The 9597-nt window shown below is 42.8% G+C and overlaps 1 protein-coding gene across 1 annotated transcript in view; it reads left to right on the top strand.

Moving 5' to 3' along the window:
• Nucleotides 1-351: 351 nt before the first annotated feature.
• Nucleotides 352-9597, top strand: part of LOC139574578 (monocarboxylate transporter 8-like) — a 36344-nt gene continuing 27098 nt past the window's right edge. Inside the window, exon 1 of the mRNA XM_071399304.1 lies at nucleotides 352-1398. Coding sequence (XP_071255405.1) covers nucleotides 891-1398 — 508 coding nt within the window. The 5' untranslated portion in view covers nucleotides 352-890. The remainder of the gene's footprint in view (nucleotides 1399-9597) is intronic.

The following is a 9597-nucleotide window of genomic DNA, read 5'->3' as shown; positions in this document are numbered from 1 at the left end:
GTGACATTAAAACTTGAAACTTGATAAAATAGGCTGCATCATGGCTGAGTGAAGTTAAATCAGTTGCGATTTACCCGATCCAAAATTGCGCGAGAAATTGTTACATTGACACTTTTTCGCGGGAAACTGTAGCCTTCGACAATTGCAACAATAGACCAACCTTGCTATATTTTGATGGAGAATGCTGGCCCATTCCATCAACATCATTCATTCAGTTGCGGCTGCGCCTTCCAATATAGTTCGAGTAGTGTATGGCAGAGACAGCAGAAGGGGTGGGGCGACATTCGAGTCTTTCCGTAATCTCGTACTGCAGGAATCTTTAATACATCCCTGAGCTCGGTCATTGGTGACGGAGGTCGTGGAGGCGGGGGCAGTTGTTGAATGAAGGTTATTTTCTGTGTTGACACCGTGGTCCTGAAAACCCCGGTTCGAGAGATTCACATATTCCAATGTAACATTAAACCAATGAAAGAGGAGGAGCCGACACTCATTTGTTTACAGATTAGGCTACACGATGTGGACAGCGGTGACTCTGTGCAGCGCGAGGACGAGATTGAGTTGAGGTTGGCGAGCAGCAGACGTTTTCACAGGTTGATTTACATTTTTTACGGAGCAGGAAAGCAAAAGTGAAATATTTTCTGGCGTCATCATTTCCCCTGTAAATAGGCTTCGTGGACACCTGCTTTATACCATGATAAATAAATAAGACGTGCCTGTCCTTTCACTATACAACCGATTTTATAGCAGCACTTCGGATACTGAATTTGGTGCTGTGACTTGACTTTGCCTACAATTACTGGAAGAGCAGAGCAGAAAGAATCCTACTTTTTATTTTCTATAGACAGTCTTTGTCAATCAATAGGCTACTGTCGCTGTCTGATGCATGAGCGATGCACCCAGAACACAACAGTAACCCCTCTACTGGACAGGATAAAATGGGGGTCAACGGGAAAGGAGAAAATCGGACCGAGGAGGAAGTATCGAGCGGCGAGCCGCCGACCGAAAACTGTGATGAGGCTACAGCTGACTCTGAAATTGAGCAGAACGGTGGTTCTCCCCAAGACCAAGAGAACCAGCAAGCACAGAATAACCAGGGACAGGACCTGGGAGATAGCGAATGCAAGATCCCACATGAGGACAGTACTATCCAGCTCATCGAGGCTGGATGTCTCGATTGTAAACCCGGTGTGTCCCCGGATTCTCAGTCCCCGGCACCGATGCCAGGGCAGAGCCCCGGGTTCGTCCCACCCGAAGGCGGGTTCGGCTGGTTAGTTGTTTTCGCTGCTACCTGGTGTAATGGATCCATCTTCGGGATACAGAACTCCTTCGGTATCCTCCACATGATGCTGGTGAAAGACCACGCAGACCCCAATGACAAAACGTCGCAGTTTAAAGTAGGTGAGTCTGTCCTGTAACTGTTGCACCTGTTAAAGTTAGTCTACTGATGGTGACTTACTGTCGAAGGTAAGCGAGAAGGGTCAAATTAACCCAGTCATACTGAACGAAAATATAAATGCAAAAATGTCATCAATTTTGGCCAATTGCATGCTCGCTCAAAATTTTAGACATCTGTGGCATTGTGTGTGTGACAAAACTGCACATTTTAGAGTGGCGTTTTATTGTCCCCAGCACAGCACAGCTTCTTGATATGCCACACCTGTCAGGTGGATGGATTATTTTAGCGAAGGAGAAATGCTCACTAACAGGGATGTAAACAAATTTGTGCGCAAAATTTGAGATACATTTTGTGCATATGGAACATTTCTTGAATCTTTTATTTCAGCTCATGGAACATGAGACCAACACTTTAACATGTTGTGTTTATATTTTTGTTCAGTATAGAAGAATGCCCAGCATTGTCTCAAGAAGATATTGAAGTAAAACATGAACGACATTTTTGATTATTGATCATATCCGTCTTTGCTCTTCAGATGTGTCAGAGAATTTAGGCTACTACTTCAGTCTCAGCATCATGTGTCTGAAGACTCTTCAGCCTTCTACAGTCTACTTTAGCCTACTTCAAGTTAATGTATAGACTATACCCAGGCCATATAGCACCAGAGTTGCCTTACATTAACTTTTTGGTCACGGCTCTAATTCTTTCATACTGCTGGATAACATGCGTCCTTATGTTCTCCGCTCATGTTGTTAATTTATTTTCCATGTGACAAAGGCACTAGTGTGTGCCACTATATTGTGGCCTCAATCTTCACCCCCAATCTGTTTAGGATTACTATCAGGCTTTTCTTTTATAACACACACACACACACACACACACACACACACACACACACACACACACACACACACACACACACACACACACACACACACACACAGCTCTTTGCCTCACTACATCAAGGCCGTCACAAAGCGTGTCAGAGTAAGAGTGCTGATCTAGGATCAGGTCCCATCCTGTTCATGAGATCTAATTCATTATGATCTTTAAGGGAAAACTAAGGCTATTAGTGTATACAGGCCCTGATGCAGGCCAGGGATGATCTACAGTATAAGGGGTAACTCTTTAGTGTATACAGGCCCTGATGCAGGCCAGGGATGATCTACAGTATAAGGGGTAACTCTTTAGTGTATACAGGCCCTGATGCAGGCCAGGGATGATCTACAGTATAAGGGGTAACTCTTTAGTGTATACAGGCCCTGATGCAGGCCAGGGATGATCTACAGTATAAGGGGTAACTCTTTAGTGTATACAGGCCCTGATGCAGGCCAGGGATGATCTACAGTATAAGGGGTAACTCTTTAGTGTATACAGGCCCTGATGCAGGCCAGGGATGATCTACAGTATAAGGGGTAACTCTTTAGTGTATACAGGCCCTGATGCAGGCCAGGTACGTGCGGTTAGTTTGCACTTCTATAAATGTTTCACAGTGGGTGAGGAGGGATGAGGGACAGGCATTGTGGTATAGGTGAGGCTATAGTCTGTCCACGGCTCAGTTATCATTGAGCTGCAGCTCAGTTAGTGTTTCAATGTTTAACTGCTTAGGTGCCACCACAGACACTCACCGTGAGACCTTGAGTTGTCTCAACCACTTATATTGTTAGGATTTAACGTTTGTGGCTTTAGGGTGAAACATGTTTGTGGCTTTAGGGTGAAACATGTTTGTGGCTTTAGGGTGAAACATGTTTGTGGCTTTAGGATGAAACATGTTTGTGGCTTTAGGGTGAAACATGTTTGTGGCTAAAAAGAAAGCCAATTGTCTTTTCTCTAACGCTCTCTCATTTCTCAGAAAGGGTCTGACGATGGCCTAGGTTCATTTTTAGGACCGAGATATGTTTACCTCTGTATACATTCTTGCTATGGAAGTGTACATGTTCTCAGGATTTCAACTGAAACTTTTAGGCCATCATCCAGGGGAGAGGTCTTTCCTCTCTCCCAAAACAACGACCCCAGTTTAATCGGATGACGAGTGTCAAGACATCTCCCTCTCTTATTTTACTTTCGTTAAGACTTTAAATGTTTGGGTCCAGTCAGGAACCTGATTTCTAATCTTGGAAAAAGGCGTCCACTGTTCTCATATCAAAAGGAATTAGACTAGTGAGCTGTAGTCAGATCCCCCAGCTCCACTAGCTCGCCCCGGGAAACAGTACGGTGCAGAAGGGGCTTCTGAGGGGAGGACGGCTCATAATAATGTCTGGAACGGAGCAAATGGAATGGCATCAAACACAAAGAAACCATGTGTTTGATGTTGTTGATACCATTCCACCTATTCCACTCCAGCCATTACCACATGCCCATCCTCCCCAATTAAGGTGCCACCAACCTCCTGTGGGGCTTATTGATTGCCTGGCACAGAATCACATCTCTCAGCTGAGCCCACCCTGAGTGCAGTGCCCAGGCCAGTACCTACTCCAAATACCTCTCTAGAGTGAGACATGAAGGATAATTTACATTGATGTGAACTCTGTGAAATCAGTGCCCAGTTAGATCCCAGGCCCAGTTAAAAAAATATCCACACTAAGACACACTAGTTCTCCTCATAAGAGCTATGAGGAGGGAAATGAGGTACCAATCACTTCCCAGTGGTGCTTGTTTTGATCAATGATTCCGGATCTCTACAAAACAGACATGTCATGTTTAGATTATTACTATGTAATTACACAGGTACAAATAATGGCCTGAGATTATCTGGGGGTATCAACAACAGTGGGTTAAGTGTGTAGAAGGATCCACATGTCAAGATGGAAGAAATCCTTTCATCAAAACAATAGTTTCATGATCTGAACCAGGTGGGTGAGAGGGGAATCAACAAAGGAGTGCCTGAGGCGGTGAGTTATGAAGGTATCACGGTGAAGCGAAGGAAGGAAGGGAGTGAGGGAGGGACATGTAAGAAAAGAGAATGAGGGGTGGAAGGAGTGAGGGAACATCCAGTTCCATGAAGTTAACACCGTTTGCGTCCCAAATGCAGGTTGGCATTTATTGTCATGAATCTTGCCCTGGAGGCAGCTCTGAAGAGTGTTCACTAGCTGGCACAGCCACAAAGTCATAAAATCTGATTTTAAACCTAACCCTAACCACACAGCTAACCCTAACCTCAGGCACATTTTTGGTTTCATAAATGTTTACCATATAGCACATTTTGAATTTGCAGCTGGACCATCTAGCAGAAATAGCTAATTTCTGCCTCCAGGGCAAGATTAATGCCAATTTATATCAATATGTGTCCCAAATGGCACCATATTACCTTTGTGATACAATACTTTAGACCAGGGCTAATAGGGCTCAAGTCAAAGGTAGGGCACTGAATAGGGAATAGTGTTTCATTTGGGACGTACCCACTGTAAATCTGAGAGCATTGTCTTGGTGAATGCAGAATGGTGGAAACTTTGCTTTCACTTATCAAATCGCAAACTGACCAGTGATTAATTACCTGAAGGAGAGAAGGACGGGTTAGGAGAGAAGGAAGGAAAGGGGAGTGAGGGGAGGAAAGAGATTGAGAGGGTGATGGACATACAGTATGGGGTGAGTGATCCCAGGTCAGGGAGTTGCTAAAAGAGATACAGACTTAGGCCTTGTGACTCACAAGGCTTGGAATGGCTATGGGTTCCAGTGAAATAGAGAGTCAGGGATTTATTGAGGGGGTGTGTGTCCTGTTATTGTAGCTTTCTGGATTCTAAAAGAACTGTTATGGCCATGCTCATAAGGGTTATTTACTGTTAGCACCTTATGTCTTTATTCAACCACCAGAAATACATTTTATGTTGGGTGTATTTGGGGAGTTGATGCCCTTGAGATGTCCTACGGCCTGAAACATGAATAGAGAGCAAACATGACAGTCTGGCGCCATTCATTTACAGAAAAACAAACAAGAATCCTCTTACTGCATCTGTCTGGACCTGCTGGCTCAGCGCATTTTACTACATTTTATTTGCCATGAAAAAGAAATGGCTCATCTGGCTTACAGACTGAGGGAAACGTTTAAAATGCCTCAGATATCTGGCGCATGTTGACCAAGATTTAAACACTTAATGCTTAAAATATCGACACTAGTTTGTACATAACATTCCTGCGTACAGTACACTACAGCAGTGGTTCCCAACCAGGGGTACTAGGACCCCTGGGGGTACTTGGCCTATCCACAGGGGGTACTTGAAAAGACTCCTGAGTCCATAGGGTTAGTGGTAAAATGCACATGAGGGGGTACTTCAGGGGTACTCTGGACAGAGCAAAATTCAGTTGGTGGTCCAGTAACCAAAAAAGGTTGTGAACCACTGCACTACAGCACAGTATTATGGTCAGTTAAATAGGAATAGAATACAGTTGTATGCAGTAGTGGAACTATCCCTAAAATTGGCAGTTGGTCCATCATTTCAAAAATAAATCTATTCAACAGCCATCTGTATGCGGTCTCCAATCCTTCTAGGCCGTAGAAATATTCCCCTCGATGCTCCTTTTGAACCCGATTGAAGGTTCTGTTTATGATTTATATGTTAATTGGGACCTGACAAACATATTCCACTTAAAGGAAATTAGATTTCAGATTTCATCTCCATTTTTTATGTATAGTTATCATTTGTTTCCATTATTGAACAAGATACTGTTGTTAAAGTACTGTTCGATAGACTAGCGTCCTGTCCAGAGGGTTTAGCTATACATCAAGCTGCCTCATGCGAGCAAAATAAAAAATAACAGGCTCCTGAGCCTTATGGCCCGTTCTGGCTTGGTCAAGACTTTTCACTTTGTAAGACAATACATTATCATTACCATGCCTGATCATTTACCCATGAGTAATTAGCTTGTTCCGATACTTCACCCTCTCTGTAGTCTCTCTAGACTAGAGCAGCGACCAGCTACATTATAAATCCTAACAACTTGCAGCTTAAGGAATAATGTAGTGTGTTTGGCATTCCAGAAGGCTGTGGAATAGAATAGATCTCAATTGGATCAGGGCCCTTTGTCCAGTCCACTCCCTCCACATTTTAGACCCAATCAAATACTTGTTTGTACTTTAGGCCTCTTAATTGTGCACAGAAGCTGCAAGGTAGTTTCACTCCTCATAGTGTATTTAGGCCCATTGAACAACCTGTTTCTGAGTTTACTATACTGTAACTGTGCTTATACTCCAGGCCTAGGACTGCTTTTTGTGTGTTGAAGCTAAGCTAAGCAACAGATTAGACCCATTGAGCAATTTGTTTAAAAAGCACACTTTAGTGTGCAGCTGTGCATATAGCCTACTCATGCATACAGAAAATAGTGTGTATACCCAGCAAACCAAAATTGGTTCTGTGAACATTCCCAGAACATTCATTAGGTTGTCCAAAAAGTTATAAAACACAAAAGCTGTCCAGTTGTGCTGAAGATTATACAATTTTTGTATAAAGCATTTGTCTGATGTTGCAAGAATATTCCCAGAACACATTCTGTTATTACATTACCTGGAAATCTAATAAGAACCTTAGGAGAATGTTCTATGGTGGTTGTGCACAACATTTTAGTAAATGTTAGGAGAACATTCCAATGATATTTCATAAAAAAACAAAAATGTTTTTGGGATGTTATCCAGGGGTTAGAACCAGTTCAGGGTACAGAACTGGTTCCAGAAACAGAACTGAAAACTGGAAAATAACGTACATTTTCAAGGAACAGAAATGGAACCAGGAACGAAAGTGATCCATACTGTTCCAGAACATAACCATTATTTTAAAAGCATGGCAACAGGTTAATAACATAATCTTATATTCCAGGCATATTTTTCTAGTCCCACAAAATAAGACAACAAAGCACCTAGAAACGTATTCCAGTGTCTGCCTGCAAGCTGAAAATCTTTGCCTGTGTGTTTATGCTTCTCCCCCTTCCGAAGCATACAGTAGGCTACTGTACTGACGTTACAAGGTTGATTCAGAAGATGGGAAGAGAGATTTTTAATTAGCTAGAGAAGAATGGATAAACTTTTTTAATGCTAGTTAAGGGTACTATAGGCCTAGTGATCACGTTTCACGTTGGATTTATTAACTACAAAAAGGTTTGACATGTTTTTAATTCTCTGCCTGCTCTATCCACACTGATTGGTGAAGTAATTTATTGAGCTTAATGTAAAAAAACGAAAGAAAAAAAAACTTGATTTCAAAGGTTAAAAATGGAACAGAAGTTAACAACAATATAAACATATGTTTTTTTGTTTCGAACTGGCTCAGACCTTTCTTTAGCTGGTCGGAACAGTGGAATGGAATGTAAAAAATAGGGGTTCTGTTAAGAACAAACAATTGGAAAATACACTACATGACCAAAAGTATGTGGACACATGCTCATTGAACATCTCATTCCAAAATCATGGGCTTTAATATGGAGTTGGTCCCCCTTTTGCTGCTATAACAGCCTCCTTTCTTCTGGGATGGCTTTCCACTAGATGTTGGAACATTGCTGCGGGGACTTGCTTCCATTGAGCCACAAGAGCATTAGTGAGGTTGGGCACTGATGTTGGGCGATTAGGCCTGGCTTGCAGTCGTTGTTTCAATTCATCTCAACGGTGTTCGATGGGGTTGAGGTCAGGGCTCTGTGCAAGCCAGTCAAGTTCTTCCACACCGATCTCTACAAACCTTTTCTGTATGGACCTCGCTTTGTGCACGTGGGCATTGTCATGCTGGTACAGGAATGGGCCTTCCCCAAACTGTTACCACAGTTGGAAGCACAGAATCGTCTAAAATGACAATGTTTTTGATTTAGAGTTAAGATTTCCCTTCATTGGAACTAAGGGACCTAGCTCAGACCATGAAAAACAGCAACAGACCATTATTCCTCCTCCACAAAACTTTACAGTTGGCACTATACATTGGGGCAGGTAGCGTTCTCCTGGCATCCGCCAAACTCAGATTTAGTCCGTCGGACTGCCAGATGGTGAAGTGTGATTCACCACTCCTGAGAACGCGTTTCCACTGCTCCAGAGTCCAATGGTGGCAAGCTTTACACCACTCCAGCCGATTCTTGGCATTGCGCATGGTGATCTTAGGCTTGTGTGCAGCTGCTCGGCCATGGAAACCCATTTCATAAAGCTCCCGACGAACAGTTATTGTGCTGTCTTTGCTTCCAGAGGCAGTTTGTAACTCGGTAGTGAGTGTTGCAACTGAGAACAGATTTTTACGTGCTACGCGCTTCAGCACTCGGCAGTCCTGTTCTGTGAGCTGGTGTGGCCTACCACTTTGCGGCTAAGCCGTTGTTGCTCCTAGACATTTCCACTTCACAATAAAAGCACATACAGTAGACCAGGTCAGCTCTAGCAGGGCAGAAATTTGACAAACTGACTTGTTGGAAAGGTGGCATCCTATGATGGTGCCACGCTGAAAGCCACGGAGCACTTCAGTAAGGCCATTCTACTGCTAATGTTTATCTATGGAGATTGCATGGCTGTGTGCTTGATTTTATACACCTTCAGCAACGGGTGTGGCTGAAAACCGAATCCACTAAATTGAAGGGGTGTCCACATACTTTTGATGATGTAGTGTAATTTTGGTTCCAACCCTTGATGTTATCATCCTAATGTTGGAATAAACCCTAACTAGAACTTAATGGGAATGTTAGCTAATGTCCTGGGAATGTTCCCGGTTTGCTGGGACCAGTTAATGCCTTGAGCAGAAGCTGCAAGGTAGCTTACGTCCTCACATTGCATTAAGGCCAATTGAACAACACATTGAACAACCTGTTTACACTATACTGCAACTATGCTAAGCCTAGTAGGACTGCTTTTTCAACGAGGGGGAGAGAACAGTGTTGCACAAAGGATAATAAGAAAGTGGACTCTTTGTTTTCAGTTTAGCCGAGCAGCAATACTCTGATCATTTAAATTCAACAATTGCAAATGCTATTATTTACATCACAGTTGTAATAATGAATATGATATCATGAGATGTTAATTATTTAGTAGTTAGTTATAGGATTCTAATAGAATAACAATATATTGCTGTTTGCTGCTCCACTTTCATTCCTTTCATCATTGTTTTCTCTTTTGTGAGTGTGTTCAGATACCCATAATGCATACCAAAAGTAGTGCACTAAATAGGGAATACAGTGTCATTTGGAACGCACCCGCTGTGATTCTCTTAATGAGGCCTCGTAAACAATGTTGTCATCACCGGCTTATCTCA

This window comes from Salvelinus alpinus, chromosome 4 (genome assembly GCF_045679555.1).
Source record: "Salvelinus alpinus chromosome 4, SLU_Salpinus.1, whole genome shotgun sequence".
NCBI classification, from domain to species: Eukaryota; Metazoa; Chordata; class Actinopteri; order Salmoniformes; family Salmonidae; genus Salvelinus; species Salvelinus alpinus.
Note: the sequence above shows the minus strand (reverse complement) of the source record. Positions and strands in the feature narration are given on the sequence as shown.